The sequence below is a fragment of the Triturus cristatus genome, chromosome 8 (genome assembly GCF_964204655.1).
Source record: "Triturus cristatus chromosome 8, aTriCri1.1, whole genome shotgun sequence".
In the NCBI taxonomy this organism is placed as follows: Eukaryota; Metazoa; Chordata; class Amphibia; order Caudata; family Salamandridae; genus Triturus; species Triturus cristatus.
Genome location: NC_140591.1, coordinates 1,432,532,816 through 1,432,552,711, shown reverse-complemented (window position 1 = coordinate 1,432,552,711; position 19,896 = coordinate 1,432,532,816). Strand labels below are relative to the sequence as shown.

Genomic DNA, 19,896 nt, shown 5'->3' with positions numbered 1-19,896 from the left:
CTCGCCAGTAAGGGCGAGTAGGACCTAAAAATAGCTCGTCCTGAATTAATCTGACTCGCAAATGCGAGAGGTCGAGTGAATTTTTCGAGCCCTGCTACTGAAAATAATTAGGGGGTAGGAAAACAAGTGGTCGCGAGTGTCCCAAACAGTCCGAAAGTGAAAGCGCGGTGCGTGTGCTGAATCTTAAAGCACGTCGTCCTGCTTCAAGTAGGACAAACCCAATAAAGAACAAATTGCTGAAAATAATTAGCGGGTAGGAAAACAAGCGGTCGCGAGTGTCCCAAACAGTCTGAAAGTGAATTACATAAAAGGGACAGATAGGCTGATGGTGGTGGGTGGAGGGCATCGCGAGTGGAGTCAAAACAAGCGCGGCCGCTTGTTATTGCAACACATTACACGAATGGAAAAAAAAGAAAAGAGCTTAGCTAATAATTAAAAGTCTGTATACTGCTGCCAGTAAAAGATCCAGTCCGGTTGAGCGGGGCCAAAAGTGGACAGGGCGTCAACAAGGAGAGACTAAAAAGCCTCCTTAACAATAGAATGCCAGCGTTTAGCCTAAACTGTGACGCAAGCCAATGGGAAGAGGGGGCGGGGCTTCAAGTCCCCTTCCGAAACCGTATTGATTACAAGAAGCCCTCGCATGGCGAGAGCAGCGCTTGCACGCTGCTAACGTCAGGCGAGACCTAAAAATGGCTAATCCCAGTCTGAATAGGACCCGCCTCCTCACTCCCTCAGGGTTTTCGTGTCATCAATGGGGACCACCACAGCCAGGATCTACCCTGGTGTCTGGGTCACTCCCCCAAACAGCCGTCCCGATCCGGGCCCGGCTCCCTTCCTCTGGAGCTCTCCGTCCACCATTTTAGGGCCCGCAGGCCCTCCAGGGACGCAACCTTCACTGACCTCGGGAGCTACATCACAGGACTCCAGTACCCCCGCAGCCCCCTCGGTCTTTCGGGACGGTTGTTCAGCACCGCAGGCCCTAGCAGCGCCCAGATGGGTCAGGATGGTCGGTGCAGCACAGGAGCACCACGAGATGGCGGATGCCAACTTGCGCTGCCAGACCATGCCTCTCGAAGCTCCCTTTCTTGAACAAAATCTTTTTGGGCTCTGCAGAGAGCTTATGAAGTATCATGGAATTCGAATAAAGGGCCTTTGTCTGAAGTGTACTAGAGAACTGCTTCCAAGACCATGGAACCACTGCTGGGAATCCTGCATTCTAATGATATAAATGGACAACAATACCTGGATGATTTAGAAACAACTCGTTGCTGTCCGAAGCATCAGCAGAATCCCATTAAGTATGCACTCAAATGCAATTAATCAGCTATAAGCTAACCTTAGAAAAATCTGTCTGAATTTTCAGGTGACATGGGTCATTCAAAGGATTTGTCATTACTGACCAAGGGCTATCCAGTTAAGATGACAGCTTTGGTTTCATCTGGTTCCAGACACAAGGGGAGACAGTATCTTGTATCGTTACAGTACCTAGGATAAAGATGCACCTCAAAACTCCTAGTTTGTCATTTTATGGTCTTTTAGTGCTTTTACTCCAAGGATAATGAATCTCTAATGCCACTTGTTTTAACCACAAAAGCCACTATGAAACGTTGTGTGACACAATGGGATCATTCCACAGACAAAGTCTATTTTCACATCAGGAAAGCACAAAACTTTTACCCTGCAGGGACAGTTCAACAGTCTAGAAGGTATTTCAATCTCATAGACTTGCTTACTGGAATAGATAGAAAGGCACCCAGATCTTGGAATCTTCATGGGGACAAAAGAGAATATTTTGTTACAAGCAACTTGCATCCTAGGGACAGGACAAGAAATGTGCACAAAGATCCCGGAGTGTGAAGTTCACACCCAAAATATAGTTTAACCCAGGTCTAATAATCTTTCAGTAGATTTGGGAGGCTGGGATTTGATCAGTTTGCTTCCACTAGAAAAAATGTTCTTCCAATAAATGTACTGCTCCAAAGAAAGCGGTTCTTAGTTCTCAGACTAGGACAGCCCCCCTTTACAGTAGCCACAGCATCTTATATCACATTTCACACATTCCCCTTGATTACCAGAGTTCTCCATAAAACTGGAAAAGGAGGGACTGCAGGTTGTCCCGATGGTTATCATCTGGTCAAGGAGATACTGTTTTTCTCTGCTTTGCTGTCAGGGTATTCAAAAAATGTCACCGTGTGTCTCCAGTTGATGAAGGGATTTAGACTCTCAAGATGTAAGGTTAGATTGATCGCAATGTTTTTGGATCTTCTGTGAGTTATTTAGGAGCTTACTACTCCCACTTTTGATTCCTTGAAAGAAGAAACTCTGAAACTATAACTGACTAAGTTAATTTCCTTGGTTGTCATCGCCTCTTCTAAATGCTTGGGGAAATGTAGAGCTCTGGTGTGCAAAGAGGCTTACCTTAGGTTCTTTCAAGAGCATCCTTTTCTTCATCATTCTCCTGATTTTAGACCAGATTTTCAACTAAGGTAGAATATGTTTCTCTTTATCATCTTACCTTGACAGAACCACTGCTTTTACATTATCATAAGCACTCTTTGTTGTCTGTAGAAAACTCTCCAAGACCTGGTCATGAGAATGGTCTTTATTATTGCCTATCGTTATCTTCTGTGCTTAGTTTAAGGTAGGACTACTTGGGGCTGATGATTTCTTGGCGGAAACCAAAGGTATATCTATACATATGAGATTTGCTGGGAAGGTACATGGACATAGCCCTTTCAGCAGGGTTATCCCAAAATGTTTTGCTGAATTAGATTTTGTTGGCCTTAGGACTCTGTACATTTTACCACTGCTAACCAGTACTAAAGTGCTTGTGCACTCTCCTTAAAACATGGTAACATTGGCTCATACCTGATTGACATATTTAATTGACTTGCAATTCCCTAGTAAAGTAGCACTACATGTGCCCATGGCCTGTAAATTAAATGCTACCAAGGGGAATGCAGTACTGATTGTGCCACCACATTAATTAGCTCTTTAAACATGTCTCAGGTATACCATTGCAGAGCCTGCGTGTGCAGTTTAAACTGCCATTTTGACCTGACAAGATAAACGTTTTGCAGGCCAAATCCTTCCTTTTTAGGTTGAGCCTGAGCCAGCACACATGCGCTGCTTTGCGAGGCTTCTTTTGGCTTCTCTGAGTGGGTCTGACTCCTCCCACACATTTGATTGGCCTTTGTGTGTGTCTTTCAATAATGAAAGCACGCAAATGGTCAAAGGCGGGTGCATGTCCCACCTCCTTTCCAATGTTCACTCCCACGGCGTTTTGCTCTCGAGAGCGAGCAGCGGCGCGCTGCGTGGCAGCTGCATTCCCTGTGGGTCAGGTTACCATTTCTGCACCGACAGCAGTTTTCTATGCACATCGGATGCTGCTCACTGTACAGTGCAGGTAATATACTGTGCAGTAGGCGTCCGAACCCCATCAATGCTGCTGTGGTGATGTTTTGAAATACATTCTTGTTTCTGATTTCTTGCCGACCTGCCATACGCCATCGGCTAGTTCCACAACAGCGACTTCCTCTTTTCAAGGGCTGTGCGAGAGTGGTCAAATTTCTGTTTCTTTTTTAAGGACACTATCGTTTTGAAAAGAAACAATGAATGCCCTTGCGTTCATTGCACCAGACTGGCAGAGCAAAGTGGCTTCCTTTCCCGTTGGTACAGGGCAGATGGCTTATTACTGTATTGCTGTTTCTTTGTCTTGGTTTATGGCTGGTTCTGTTTTTCTACATGGGACATAACCCCCAATCTTTCTCATCTCGAGAGGCCAACACCTCCAACAGGCAGCTAACTTGCTACCGCAAATTCTCCCCCTGCACGTCTGTGCCATGCCACCCTACGTTTCATTTGCCCTATGTTTGCATTGCAACCCCGCGCAAACCCTCCCAGAAACACTGCCGCTCTCACTGTTTCTGACACCACATGGGACCCTGTCTTTGTGAAGGCCGGTCGGGAGGGAGAATCCATCACCTCACTTTGTGTTTTGGCGCTTCCTGCTTGGAGCTTTCTCTGGCTGCCAGTACTTTGATCACCTCTCTCCTCTTGACCTGCTGCTGCTGTGTATCCAAGTCCCTCTCCTCACACCCTTTTACCCCAAAAAACGCAACTGTAACTTACACAATCGTGCTGTCTCACACCCAGTCATTTACATTTTGCTCTCGCGTTACTGTTTTTGCTGACCCCTCCTACCACCCCTTGTTTCTGCCACCCCCTCCTGCCCACCCCTGTTTCTTTTCTCTCCAGCACTCTCATCCCTGTATCTTCTCACCCTCGCAATCCCCCCCGTCTATTTATTCTTCCAACAAAAGGTAAAAAAAAGCACCCAGCGCTGACCGCTACATAGCACTCTTTGTTTTTTTTAGCATCCCTTTATTCACCCCCACTTATCTCGGGTACCGGTGGGAGAGGCTTCTGTTGTTTGAGGTTTCTACTTTTGAGAGTGTCAGGTTTCTAGGGGTTACTGTACATGCATTTTTAAGGAGACATCCCTTCTGTGGAAGTTGAGCACAGTAAACTCTCTTCAAAGGTGTAGTCCAGGTTACTAAATAACATAACGTGTATTTATAAAACACATGTTCACTCTCGGAGTCTCTTGGAACTGATAACGTATTTGCTGTTGCTTGCGCCAATGGTACTGATTTGTCAACCTTGCAAGCACCAATGGTAGTGTGGGCTTGCCGGGATTCGAACCGTGGCAATGCAGGCAGACACAGATTAATGATGTATGTACCTGGTTTATGTTGCGCTGAAAGTTCCTATCTTCAACCAGCCATCTTTGCACTGCTTCTGTTACTAACTCACCTGTGAGGCAGATACTGCAGTACGGTGAAAAAGAAAAACAATGTAATTGTTTTCCAAATTAGAAACCAAAATCCTCCAAGTCAGCCTGCTTCTCTATAAAATATCCAGAAACCTAGATCAGAGCTCCTGTCAATGTTCCGTGCTCTGGCGCGTTCTACAAACATATAAACATCCATACATGCATGCACATATACAAGAGGGTGGATACTAGAGTGCCACCGAGGAACACTGCAATGCTTATACCCTCACAACCAGATCTCACATTAGTGAATGTAACACACAAGGTTGTGTTGCGGTTAAATTGGCTTTAAGTCACCAATGTTAACCTTGAATTTACAATTTAATAATTTTTCAACTGTCAAAATAAGAACAAAGATATGCTGGCATTGACTGGTGCCAGTTTATACTGCGTCTGAGCACAGTAGAAAAAAATACACGCTGAAAACTATTGACATCTCACACTGAATCAAACCTAGTGAAGGCCCTGGACAGCCAAGAGGGCACGGTGCAATGTATTTACAAAGCAGGACATGTACTTTTAAGTTTTACATGCCCTGGTAGTAAGAAACACCATATATTTTTCAATACTGTAAGGTCTATTTCTCCCATAGGATAACATTGGAGTTGCCCTATTAATTTTTTTTTACGTGTAGTTTCCAAATGAGAAGAGATGACCAGTTCATGTTTGGTGTCTCTGGAATCACTATTTAATATCCTAACGTATGGTGGAGTTGGATTTTAAATTGCAATTCTGAAAATGCCACTTTTAGAAAATTGCCATTCTCTTACCTTAGCCATTTGGTACATGCAGCTTGTCTCTGGGTCACATGACTGGATGTAGCTGACAGTTGGGGTTTGTGTATTCCTCCTATAAAGCCACACACAATGGGGAGCTTAGGTGTGGCGGGGGAGCCATCACCCGGAAGATGGGTGGGAGGAGCTGGACCCAGCCCCACTTACACTTGAATAGGTTATGTCCTGCCTCTACACAAAGGGCTGCATACCCCATTTAGTTAGTCTGGAGCCGGGACAGTGAAAGCAGGATGCTTGGTGACTTCAAACGGAAACATATAGAACATTCTACCCAATTGACTGGACCTCAGACACCAACTCTTCAGTACACTTCTGGAACTGTGGATACTCTGCCAGAAAGGAGGGCTGCTGTGCTGCTACAAGGACTGCCAGTCTGCTGCTCTACCTCTAAAGGAACTTCTGACCTGCTGTGATAACCTGCTGCCTGTTGCTCTCTTGCCTGGGGAAGAAGAACTGGAGTTGCAACTTCATCTTGAACCCAGGACCCCAGAGTGACTTTAAGGGCTAGTGTGATATGCTACTGATCTGAGCTTCAGGGAAATAAAAGTCTCCCCAACCAGCTTCTGGACCCAGCTGCAGTGAATTCCTGACACCAAGTGGTGACTCTCAGGTGCTGGACCCTTAGTGTGGCTCAGCGCTTTTTCAATCAAGCGTTTGGGCTCCTCTTGGCTGCGAATGGACCATTCACACCAAGATCACGGCACTCGCACCAAAATGCAGCGCAAGCCACCGCCAGCTCGTCTCTAAGCACAGCAGCATCAACAGTCCACGGAGGACGGCCAACGCGAAGCTCCAGTCTGTCCGTGGTGCCTGACCTGCTGTTCATGCCACGCCGACAACGGTCCACTTGCTCCCCGCGACCCTCTCCAATGCGAATGGGATTCTTGGCACAAAACATGTGAAGGTAAAACTTCAGTGGGACTAATCTGGGACTGTATCCGACCCGCTCTCCATTGTGGTCAGCCTGAACTTTTGACTTTGACTTGGTTGAGCCCAACCAGATATACGCATTTGACACTTTCTGCTTTTAAGCACTATTTTACACTTTATTCTTGAAGAAATTATAACTCGGGTGCTACGTATTGGATTTTTGTTCTTTATTAAATTAAGATCTATTTTTCTAACCTGGTATGGGAGCTTTTTGTGTGGGGTTTTCACTGTTTTACTGTTTGAAGTATTGCATAAATACTTTACACATTGCCTCTGAGTGAAGCCTGACTGCCCAGTACCAAGCTACCAGGGGGTTGAGCATAGGTTAATTTGGGGTTTGCTTTTGCCTTACCCTGAAAAGGACTGTGGTTGCTGCTTGACCAGAGCTCACATCCCATTCTACCAGTAACAATTTCATACAGTACCTGAACAGCTTCAAGCAGGTTTGCCTTGCACTGTATACTTTAAATGGCCTCTAATATGACTATGTGAGATTCTGCATCCCATTTTTATGTAGCTGCTGTACTTGTTGGCAATGAACACCATCTGTCAGCAATTTTCCAAACGGACTACTGATTTCAGTTATAAAGTATCTACTTACGAATGTATAAATCCATATATATTAAGGTACACCATTAGAAGCATATGTCGTACCTTTTATAATGGCTCCGTAAGTAACACCTCTATCATTCTTTCAATTCTACCACCTTTTTCATACCACTTAAACAACTCCATGGCCCAGTAGAATGTACCAGCAGACATTCAGCCTGAGAAAATTCCTTAGCTCTGTATCATTCAATAAAAATATCCGATGTTTGCTCCCGCGGGTGGCCTTTCTTACCTCTGTGCAAAGAAGGGGTGGCCGGGATACAGCAGGGTACCAACTTCATGGAGTTTTGGAAAAGACGTCTGCAAATAGGATAAAGGGTTGTCATGGCTGCGAGCTAGAGAGAGGTGCGCCCTGTACAAGGTCAAACTCACAAACCCTGCTTCCACCTCCACTCTCTACAGTTCTCCCTCAAACAGCCCGGTTCCCGGAAACCATGGCAGAGAATATAACTGACAGCAAAGTGAGTGCATCACTGGCACTCACATCACAAGGAACATTATATCAGGCAGGAGCTTCTGCCGCACTCAAATGCGGCGGCCATCTTTGAATGGAAGGGATTCCGTTCGCTATATGCAAAGGTGCCAAGTCTATGGCATAACATATTTAAACTTTATAAGTTATATATTAATAACAAAAATATGTATATATATATATATATATAATACAACGATTACATTAAACGCATGCAATTATGTTGATGTTTTATCTTTTTATACATAGTTAAATATTCTCCATTTAATAACACTTCTATTTTTGAAAAGTGCAATTATTACGATCTCTCTTTTGGCACCATCAACCAAGCCCAGTGCCTATACAACGGTGCCATTTCTAAAGAGGCAGCATCTTTTGTCGCTAACAGGAATGAGCAAAGGGACCCCGCATCATCGTCTTTCTTTCTTTTCTACACTTTCATGAAATTATTGTATTTTTTGGTTTGAACCACGATGGGCACTGAGTGTCCCAGTTCCGCTCGTGCGCGGTGCTCTGCTTTTAATTTTATTTTCGTTAATGGAACGCGTGGGAATGTGTTATGTGTGTCTGAATAATGCAGTTGGAAAACAACCTTTGAGTTGCAGGGAGAAGAGAAAATGGAGGGAAACTCAGAAAAAGAGTGTAAATAGAGAAAGAGTAAGAAAAAAGGGGCACACTATGAAAGGGAGAAAAGGTGGAAAAAGTTCGAGAGAAATAAACAGGTTTGGCCCCAACTTGATAAAGATATTTGGATGCAGAGGTACATTTTATTACCGTTCATCCGCGCAGAATCGGTTTTTCACAGTGAATAAGAGCTATGTGTGTGTGACTGGCCCTTTAAGTGGGATGAAAAATATTCGTTGTCCTAAAAGGGGCGTGTCCTGTGTAATTAAGGGCAAGGTATACTGATATTATGTACTTCCCATATATTACTATCTAACCAGTATTTTGATGCCTTTCTGAGCTTTCTGTTATTGTGTTCAGGTATATGATACAACTGGCGTACACTTAAAACAAGCGAGGACTATTGGCGAGTAACAAAAATAATTATGTAAATTATTTCTATTGAAAAGGTTTCAGGTCTGAAATTATGAGATGAAATTAAATAAACATTGCTAGATCATGTGGGAGGGGTTTCAGTCTTCAGAGCATCTCAATTGTAGTGTCTTGCAAATTAGAAATTATGGAACCCTTTTGGCTCCAGATGGATTCCATAGAACTGTGATGTAAGAGTTAGACCCGAATGAACTGAAGGCTGTTTTGGAATGTTGAGTTCGCAGTTATGTGCAGGCCAGTGGTCGAAGTGGGCGGGATCGGGAGGGCACGGCGTGCCCCTACTTCCCTCATTTAACATATTCCGTTCCCCTACTTTTTTAGTTTAAACGTGCGTCCCAGGACGCCAGAATTAGCCAAGATCTATAGATAAGGCTTGGCGTTCGTGGCCGTTCGGGAGGCGGGACGGGCAGAGAAGGAAAAGGACTCTGTTTCTTCCTTCCTGCCCAGGGAAGACAAGGACAGAGTACACGTCTCCTGCTCTGCTGCTGGCAGCTGCCCACCGCCCCCAGCACCGGCCCCCCACACACTTTCTTACTCTGCCTCCCTAACTTTCTGTCTTGCTCCTCCTCACTTATTGACTTCAAGAAACAGTTATTACTTCCTCTTTCCTCTCCTTTCCTTTATTTGTTTCTCCGTGAAATGGATCCCCCAAAAAAATTCCCTCTGGAAATGTCGTCTTTTTGGGGCATTTTTCTATTCCAAAGTGCAGCCTTTGGAAGGAGAGAAATTAAAGGTTCAAAATGTGGAAAATAACAAAGTAACCAATACAATAATAAAACAACGATATAGTCGGCTAGAAATCTCTCCTGTGGAATGGGGCGTGGTCAGTGTACTGAACGTCAAGAGCGGTCTGTTCCTGGCTATTAACAGCAAAGGAAAACTCTACGGATCTGTAAGTAACACCTTGTTATGAGGATGAGGGAGGACGTGTGTACATTGAGAGGACATGACATGTGCACGAACACAGGCTGCACATATAAACATACCTTCAGACTGCTCTGTCCAGCTGCAGGCCTCAAAGGGTTAGAATACCCTGATAGAAAGCATGCTAAATCTTTGAGGCACACGCATGCTGGACTGTGCAGAGCAGCTGTTATGCCTTTTAGTCCTGCACTGCCCCCCACCGCTGTTTGCACTTCCAGTCGAAGAGGGGCTATTGTCTTCTGGGGGGTGTAAGATGCTGTCAGAGTAGGGTTACCATATCTTAGGACCCCACAACTGGGAGATTTCGCAAAAATAGAGGAAGCCCACAATTTTACAACAGCAAAGTGGCAGAGAATGACAGCCCTCAGCAGCACAGAAGAGGCACTGAGAAGACATATACAATGTAATTTTTAAAACCAGCGTCATGCCTGTTAATTAAACTACTTACTTATAACAAGTGCTAACTAACCGTGCTCTGGAACCCCTAAAAAAGTGATTCTCACTGTTTGCAGTTGCCCCACTCTAAAAACTGGGACATGAGCCAAATTTGCTGAAATCTACATGGACAGCTGTTGAAAAACCGAGACTATCCCAGCAAATCAGGGACGCCTGGTCAGCCTATGCCAGGTAGAAGAAAATAGGTAGTGAGGAGCACACCAAATTGTAAGCAGTATTGAAAGTAATTTTATATTGAAAATTTCAATAAGGGTGCTGAGGTACAACATCCGTTGTCACCACGGATGTGGGATTAATTGAAGAAAAAAAAGTGGGAAAACCCACTTAGTACCTCGCACTGTTCACTAGGCGGGAAAAAGATCCCTGGATATACATTGTCAATATACAATTTTTGAATGAATGATTCTTAGTTGCAAGTGGAAAATGTGTTTAGTGACTTACATTCAATTTATGACAGCAAATAGAAAACAAAAAGATTTAATCATCACATTAATATTGTTAATTTCACAATATGTGAGGAAATAAATGCATCAGATTCAAGTTACAAAGGTATCCAGTAAGGAGAAAAAAATCAATCAAGTTGTTATTGTCTTCATGGTGTTGAAGCCCAATGCATTTCGGGATTTTGTAGAATCCCTTCGTCAGGGGAAATCTAAAACATAAGCAGAAAACAGAGGCATATATCTAGACAATGTACTTTAAAGATGCAAACAGAATTCAAACTGATGTGACAACGGTGGAAACACGAGGTGTGAAACCTGGGAATTGGTTACCAATGTTAAACATTCGAGTATGTATGTAGTGGGCAAGTGGAAAAATTCAGCAAGTGTGGTTGTAAGGAGGCCCGTGTATTGAAAACCTGGTGAAGAGAAAGTCAGCATGGCACTATGAAAGTGGTTGGTGTAACTGCAAGAAACAGTGAAAGAATCCCATAAGTGAGGTATCACCAATGTTATGTGGGAAAAAGAACGAGAAAGCGCTCACCTCAATATGGCGACAATGTAAGACAATGAAAGGAATGAGGCAAAAATAATCAGCCAGTAATTGCTTAGAAGAAAAACTCTTCGAGTTCTGCAAGGTAGAAAATGAAATAACGTTGTAGTTTGTTGGAAGTTGGAATATACTATGCTGTCCCAAGCGAGCGAGGGAGAAAAAAACTCGTACCTGAAGTCTCGATGAGACTGAAGACGCTGAGTGTCCGTGTGGAGCTCGTAGAAAAAAGCTGTTACGCTGCAACAAGAGTAAACAAGGAAATGTCTCTGGAGGTAAACATGTGATCTGCAAGCATAAAAACAATGGTGATGCTGAACAGTGAAATGCCAGTCGATGGTCTGTGAAGAAAGCAGGGAATGAGCTCTGAAGTACCTGAAAAACCGCAAGTTGACAAAATGAACGGAGCGTGATGTTGATGGCACAAAGAACCGGAACTCGTCTCAAAGAAGCTCAGTGTGGCGTGAGTAGATGACGAACGGATTAAGTAGACGTGAACCAATGGATATGGAAATGGGACTGAGGGTGAATCGAATTGACAAGATTGACGGTGATGCGAAGCATCCTGTGGAAATGAGACCGTGTAAACAGGGAGAAAAAATGCAGCAAGAATCTGCGGATCAAACGGAATAAGAATGCAGATGGTCCTGAGAACGTGACATGATTGACAGTGGATGACGCGGGGGGAGTGCTTAGTGTGAAAAACAATAAAGTTTGGTGGAAAAAAAAGGGATGATCCATGAAGAAAACCATGAGAACCATGGGATACCTCAAGGTGGAAGGGTCTGATGGGTACAAATAATGTATATGAAATGGAGTCAAATGTGAACATAATGAAAACGGTGTGAACAAATACTCTGCTATGCTGTAAACACAGTGAACACAATTCCAAGAAGCAATCATAAGGTGATAGTCAAAATGAAGGATAGAGAAATACATATATATAACTGTGCAAAAAGAACAGTGATATTAAAGGCAGTCCATGGTTGAACAATAATTCTGTAGGCAGTGCATGGTTAAACAGCAGATGCTAAATAAACTACAAAATACAGGTATAAGTTCAGTATTAGATTGCGCATAAAAAACATGATGGTGGTGTCTGCATTGTGTGTCTCAGCGGGAAACCAAACCTTAGAGGTAGCAACTCATATCAATGCGATCATTTAGTCCACTTGGGATCAAGTTATTTAAAAATTTGATCCAGTGGATTTCTCTTTGGGGAAGCTTTTGGGTGATGTCTACTCCTGGTTTGGGTTTCACTGTTTCAATTATCTGAAATCTAAGTTGTGAGATGGTGTGCTTAGTTTCATGCCAGTGAGTTGATAATGGTGAAGTGGTACTGTGGTTCCTGATTTTACTTTTATGTTCGGTGATTCTTACTTTGATTTTTCTTTCCATTTTTCTAACATAAGCTTTTCCGCAGGGGCATTTGATGCAATAGATGACATTAGTGGTATTACAGTTGCTCGAATGTTTAAATTTCATGGATTTGCCGGAGGTTGGATGTTTTAATACATTACCGCAGATGACATTGTTGCAATGTATGCAATTGTTGCATTTTGTGGTGCCTTTGAATTCATCAGTAAGGGATGTGAGAGACGGTGTAGACAGTAGCGATTTCAAGTTTTTACCCCTTGTGTAAGCAAACAGGTGTTTTGTAGCAAAAATGTCATTAAAATCGTCCTCCGTAGATAACATCTCCCATCTGGTGTTGATGATGTCTCGTATAGATTTGGATGCAGTGGAGAATTTAGATACAAAGACAGCACAAGCTTGTGTCGGTTTGATCGGTGGTTGTAATAGGTTGGTTCTATCTAGTTGTTGGGCACGTGACAAACAATCATTAAGTATGTTATCAGGATAGCCTCGTTCTTTGAACCGTTGTATGAATTCTTGTTCTTTGGTTTTGCTATTGTCTGGGTTTGAGCAAATACGTCTCACTCTGAGTAGTTGTGAATAAGGAAGGTTCCTTAGTAAACTTCTGGGATGAAAGCTTGTGAAAGCTAATGTACTGTTACAGTCTGTTGGTTTTTGGAAAACAGAAGTCTCGAAGGTCTGGTTGTTGGGTGACTTAGAAATTAGAACGTCCAAAAAATGTATTTGTTTTTGTTGGATGTTATGTGTGAATTGAATCCTTGGGTTGACGGTATTAAGTGTGGTGATCATAGTCTCAAGGGCTGTGTCAGTGTCTGTCCATAATATAAAGATGTCGTCGATGTAGCGTCAGTACATCAATGTGTGATTCCACCAGAGGGTGTTTGACATGATGTTCTCTGATTCAAAGAGTGACATGAATGTATTGGCATAAGCAGGTGCTCCTGAAAAGCCCATTGAAGTGCCAGTTAATTGTGCGTAGTAGTTTCCTTCCCATTCGAAGTAACTGTGGTGGAGGCAGAAATGTAGAATTTTCAGGATGAATAGTCTCTCTGTGTCAATTTCGGGAGTTTGAAGGAGTGCCCACTCAATGGCTTCTAACCCCGCTTCATGTGGAATAGATGTATATAAAGACGTCACATCTATGGTGCAAAGAAGGACATTTGAAAGGTCCCTGTCTTTAATCATGTTCAGTTGTTGTAGGAAGTGAGTGGTATCTTTAATGTAGGAGGGCCATTTCTGGACGAATATTTGTAAATAGTGATCAACAAATTTGCCTAGAGGTTCGAACAATGACCCGCATCCTGAAACTATGGGCCGGAAAGGTGGATCAAGGTGGTTTATTTGGATCTTGGGGGTCATGTATAGTTTAGGTCTCCTCGCGTTCTTGATCGTCAAAATTTTTTTTGTTTGTTCAGATATCCACTCCTGATCCATTGCTTCTTGGAGAATTTTGGACAGAATGTCTTCCAATTGTGTGGTTGGATCTCGGGAAAGTCCCATGTAAGTGTTGGGATCTTGTACATGGTTGTTGACTTTAGATGAATAATAGGTGGTGTCCATAAGGACAATAGCACCTTCCTTATCCGCAGGCTTCATAATGATGTCTGGATTGTTGGCCAATTGGTTGATAAGAGATCTTTCAAACTGTGAAAGGTTGTTGTTTTTCATGGTTTGACAATTAATGAGTGCCACATCTCTACAAACCAAACGTTCAAAAGTATCAAGAATCTTATGAGAAACTGGAGGAATAAATTTGCTGCGTGGTTTGAAAGGGTTGGGTGGTGCCATGGTGTTTTGTTCCTCAGATTGTACAACATTGGTGAAAATTTTTTTTAGACGTAGTTGTCTCATGAATTTGTACAGGTCAGCTTCTACATTGAGTAAGGTTGTTTTGTTACTGGGTACAAACGGCATTCCTTTAGATAGAATAGCTTTTTGTTGTGGACTTAGAACATATGATGTCTTCCCACTTCTTAGCGATTTGCCTGCTTTGTCTTTTTGACCGCCTTGTTGGTCTGGAGGGTGGTTGAGATCCGTGGCTTGGGATAAAAAAGAAGCTTGTGCTTGGTTAGATGTTGATTCCACAGGTGAAGTTGTTGCTGGTACCATTGATGTATTTGTAGTAACTGGTCCTCTTCTGGTTGACAATTCTTGATCTGAGACTGTACTTTCATCTGAGGATGTGGTATTTTTCTTGTCAAATCTTCTTCTAGAGTAGATGTCAGCCCACGTGTAAACCTCATTAAGTTTGTAGTCGATCGTGTCTCTTTTAAATTTCCGGAGCTTCCCTTCTTGGAGCTCCTTTTCATATTTTTCTAACTTCTGGTTAGGTACTTCCAACTGCAGCTTCCAGGAATCTGCTTCTACTCTAAGTTGGAGTTCACTTTTAAGATTAAAAATTTCTTCTTCAAGATCTCTAATAGTTTTAGCAAGTTCTTCTATGATGAGTAAAATCAGGTCTAATGAGCATTTGTTTAGAATCGCGTACCACTTTTCCATAAATGTAGGGTTGAGGTGAAAGCGAAATAACATTGGTTTTATGGCTAGTCTAAGACCTCTTGGTATGCGTTTCGATTTGTGGTATTGTACGAGGGTGGACGCGTGGAGCTTCTGGTTGAGCTGTCGACGGGAAATTAATTCTAATTGTCTGAGTTGTTGGGTTATAGATCCACTGTGCGCATCAGAAAGTTTGACTTCTTGTATAAGTGAATATATTTCTGAAGATTCATCTGTGGTATAAGTTTTTGTAGTAGCCCTGTTGTCCGTTAGATTAGTGATTGATTCAAATGACATTTTGAAAGGGGGGTGCTTCCTTAATGTGACAATGGAAGGCAGAAGTAAATAGGTAGTGAGGAGCACACCAAATTGTAAGCAGTGCTGAAAGTAATTTTATATTGAAAATTTCAATAAGGGTGCTGAGGTACAACATCCGTTGTCACCACAGATGTGGGATTAATTGAAGAAAAAAAAGTGGGAAAACCCACTTAGTATCTCGCACTGTTCACTAGGCGGGAAAAGATCCCTGGATATACATTGTCAATATACAATTTTTTAATGAATGATTCTTAGTTGCAAGTGGAAAATGTGTTTAGTGACTTACATTCAATTTATGACAGCAAATAAAAAACAAAAACATTTAATCATCACATTAATATTGTTAATTTCACAATATGTGAGGAAATAAATGCATCAGATTCAAGTTACAAAGGTATCCAGTAAGGAGAAAAAATCAATCAAGTTGTTATTGTCTTCATGGTGTTGAAGCCCAATGCATTTCAGGATTTTGTAGAATCCCTTCGTCAGGGGCAATCAAAAAACATAAGCAGAAAACAGAGGCATATATCTAGACAATGTACTTTAAAGATGCAAACAGAATTCAAACTGATGTGACAACGGTGGAAACACAAGGTGTGAAACCTGGGAATTGGTTACCAATGTTAAACATTCGAGTATGTATGTAGTGGGCAAGTGGAAAAATTCAGCAAGTGTGGTTGTAAGGAGGCCCGTGTATTGAAAACCTGGTGAAGAGAAAGTCAGCATGGCACTATGAAAGTGGTTGGTGTAACTGGGAGAAACAGTGAAAGAATCCCATAAGTGAGGTATCACCAATGTTATGTGGGAAAAAGAACGAGAAAGCGCTCACCTCAATATGGCGACAATGTAAGACAATGAAAGGAATGAGGCAAAAATAATCAGCCAGTAATTGCTTAGAAGAAAAACTCATTTTCCACTTGCAACTAAGAATCATTCATTCAAAAATTGTATATTGACAATGTATATCCAGGGATCTTTTTCCCGCCTAGTGAACAGTGCGAGGTACTAAGTGGGTTTTCCCACTTTTTTTTTTCAGCCTATGCCAGGGCCACAGAGCCTTCATTCCATAGCGCAGTCCTGATATAGTTGGAACCCACACATACACGCTGTTGTTCCTAGCGGCATAGATACTGACATCAGGGAAGGCTTGCATGGCCATCAGGCATGGCCGCGTCCCTGCATGCTCTCACATTATGCACTCTATCTATGGGATTAATTAGACTGCCACACAGGAGACAGTGCTGAGGAATGGGCCTGTTAGGGCCTTTTCAGAATTGTAATTGTAGCTGCATTTATATAGCGCTTCCTACTCCTGACTAGTGTGGCACTCAGTCGTGGAGGGGATTCGGCAGGAACCATCCTTCCTATGACACTTGCACATCCTTCTCTGTTCAAGCAGCCAAACTATGGAACTCTTTATACCCAAACATAAGATCCATGGACAGCCACCTTAGCTTCATAAAACTACTCAAGAATAGACTCTTCCCCACATCACCACCATAAGCAAACAGAAATATACAGCATTTCCCTCTGTACAAAAGTATTTATTTGTACTATAGATATGTACCTATATATGCGTATTGCTTTGTATAAACGTGTAGAATAATTGTTTAAAAAATGGATATTCATTAGTTCTGCTTAACAAATGTGCATATTACCTATAGGTACATTATTCTATGTTTTTAACATATATATATATATATATATATATATATCTGTGACTTCATAAATAATTAAATCTTTTATCATAACTATTTATCCACAATTGTTTCACTATTGAATAATACAAAATAAAAAATAAAATATATATCATTAATTTGAAGTACAACAACACTTGAAAGCCGGATCTTATTAAATGCATCTTTAATTTACATATACTACCTTCCTTTATGCATCTATATACCTTCCATGTACTTATGGATCTATATATTACTTTTCTTTTAATTCAGCATATCCAATGAACTAACTTATTTCTCACCCTATACCGGTCTCAATATATCCTCTACCTCAACTCTCTGGTTCATCTCAAACCTCTTCCTACTACTCTCTCCAATGCACCACCCTACCCTATTTCTCACCCTATATACCTCTATCAATATATCCTCTATATCCACACTCTCATTCATCCCAAACCCGATACCACTACTATGATCCCCAAACTAACCCTTTCTAGACTCTTCCCTACTTTACTCCTCCTTGCATCATCTTATACCTCTTTTACTGTTCCGATCCCCTAAAACAAGCCTTTCTAAACCTTTCCCTCTGACTCTTCCCACTACACCTCCCTTTTACTCATTCCAAGCTCCAAAACAAAACCAAAAAAATCCTTTCCTCTTCCATCCCTCCACTATCCTTTTCAATCCAAATAACAGACTAACATATCCACCACTCAAATTAATTTCATTTTTCACTATACTAATTCACCACTAATTCTTTATTGGTTCTGGAGTAGCGTGCTACTCGCCGAAAAAGTGCTTCGACGCCTCATCAGGGGTAGTAAGCGCTATATAAATGCAATTACAATACAATAAAAATTAGAGTGGAGTCAAAATGGCCAGATTGATTTTATTCACCTAAACACGTTAGCGCCACTTGTGAGAAAGTGGCTCTGTATATACTGTTCCCAAATAGGTACAGGGTGTACAGAGTCCACAGTCCCCAGAGGTTTGGCAGAGGCTAAAGTTAGATATAACCTTACTCTCTAAAGTGGTAGCTTGGTCGAGCAGTAAGGCAGTATCAGAGGACAGTGTAAAGCATTTGTTGCCCACACTCAGTCAGCAAATGGTCTCACACACTCAATAACTGAACTCTAGGCCAGTGGTTTATATATAAAAAATATATGCTTGTTTTATTTTAGAACCAACAATAGGTATTAAAATATACTTTCTCAGAATGAGATGCTTTATATCAATACTTTTGCAATATGCAATTGACTTTTGTAGAAAGTTACAAGTGGTTGCAATAGGCAACACAATTTTAAACACAATAATGCATTGAGTTCAATGGAAGTTTCAAGTTATTTGCAACAGATTACTTTTAGGATTACTTTTGGATTTTTAGGACTGGATCCTAGATTCAGTCCTGGGTCAGTACTTAGAATCAAGGGATAACAGTCGACTTACTTACTATGATGATTTTTAGACAATATTTTGCTATTTTAAAAGTTGACACTTGGAAAATATTTCATAGAAAACAGTCAATGATTCCCTATGGCAGAAAATTCAAGTTGCAGGTATAGTATATTCTTGTTACTTTTGTAATCCAGTACTGGGTGTCTAGACTCAGTACTGGGACCTTTATCCAAAACAGGCAAGTAATTACGTTTTCAGAAATTATACGATTTTTAAAGAATATTTAAAGTTTGCAGAAATTGACCCTAAGAAGAAATTTCACAGAAAAACAGTCAATGATTTCCTATGGGAGAAAATTGGGTTACTGGTAAGTACAGTTGTAAGTACTTTTCAGAGTTAGTGCTGGGCACCAAGATCCAGCACTGGGAGCTCACCTAATAGCAGGTGAGTATTTTTGTTTTCATTACTCGGCTGATTTTTGGTGAATATTTTAGGTTTTGAAAAGTCCACACTTAGAAGAAATTTCAGGAAAAAACAGTTAGTTACCCTATGGAGAAATTTGAGTTATCGGTTTAAAGGTAAGTACTCGATTGGCAGAGTTAAGGTTCTGGGCATAGACTCAGGGGTCTCCCAGGGTCAGGTAGGTACAGTTGGTTCACCCTCAGCGGCACAAGGGCGGCCGGGTGCAGAGAGAGTTAAGCCCAATGTTATTCTATGAGAGGTAGGGGGGGCCTTGGTTGGTGGCTGCTGACTAGCAGGCCACGCGGCTGTGGGAGCTGGGCTCCTGGTTACTTACTCAGGGCAAGTGGGGAAGTAGATAGGTGTAGAGGTTGCACTGCCAGGGCCACTCGGGCGGCTGGTTGCAGGGTGCTTTTGAGCCTTCGGGCGCTCAATTGATTTCAATGGGAAAGCTCCGGTTTAGAAAAAGACTGCAAGCTCGGGGACGAAGATTCTTCAGGTGCCACCACCACTTCGAGAGGTAAGTTGGGTAGTTGGAGAATAGGTAGGTACCCCGGGATTGGGCACAGGGGGCCGCAGGGTGCCGGGTGCAGGGGTGCCTTTTGGTGTCGGGAAATCTTACCCTCTGTTGATGGCGGTTGGGGGGGCACCTGGTTCTGAGGCTGCAGGCTTCTTCAGGAGTGTCGAGGGAGGTCCTTGGGTGCCGTACTCGGGGTCACAGTTGCTGTGGGGTCGTCCTCGTGGTCTCTGTTCACTCCGGCACAGAGTGTGAAGGGTTCGCGGTTCCGGGCTGCTGCCAGGGATTAGAAGTAGATTTTGAGTAGAGCCTCTACTCATGGGAGTCCCAGGGGTTTAGAGTCAAAAGGTAGCCAGGTCCTCCGGGGTTTGTGAGGTTGCTGGCCACAAGAGATGCCGGGTTGGAGCAGGAGCAGATTCGAGGGTCGACAGGCCGGTAGGACTGGGGCCAAAGCAGTTGGTGTCTTCCTCTTTTTAGCAGCTGCAGGGCAGGTCTTCTTTCTTCTAACTCTTCTTCGGGTTTTGGAATCTGGAATCTGGGGAAGGAAGGTTCAGGGTGCCCATAAATACTAGATTTAGGGGCATTACAGGTAG

At 42.5% G+C, this 19,896-nt stretch overlaps 1 protein-coding gene across 6 annotated transcripts in view; it reads right to left on the bottom strand.

Moving 5' to 3' along the window:
- CCDC90B (coiled-coil domain containing 90B) overlaps positions 1–19,896 on the bottom strand; it is a 152,425-nt gene that overhangs the window by 117,348 nt on the left and 15,181 nt on the right. Inside the window, exons 1-2 of one of the 6 annotated variants that reach the window (XM_085623230.1) lie at positions 11,240–11,302; positions 11,060–11,146 (exon numbers count right to left, since the gene is read on the bottom strand). The exons of 3 other annotated variants lie outside the window; for them this stretch is intronic. Coding sequence is in view for 2 of the 3 variants with exons in the window: in XM_085623228.1 (XP_085479354.1) it covers positions 7,400–7,493 (94 nt within the window). In the remaining variant the exon portion in view is untranslated. Of the gene's footprint in view, positions 1–7,399; positions 7,654–11,059; positions 11,147–11,239; positions 11,303–19,896 lie in introns of those variants that run through there. 2 more of the 6 variants (XM_085623228.1, XM_085623227.1) reach the window with 2 other exon arrangements.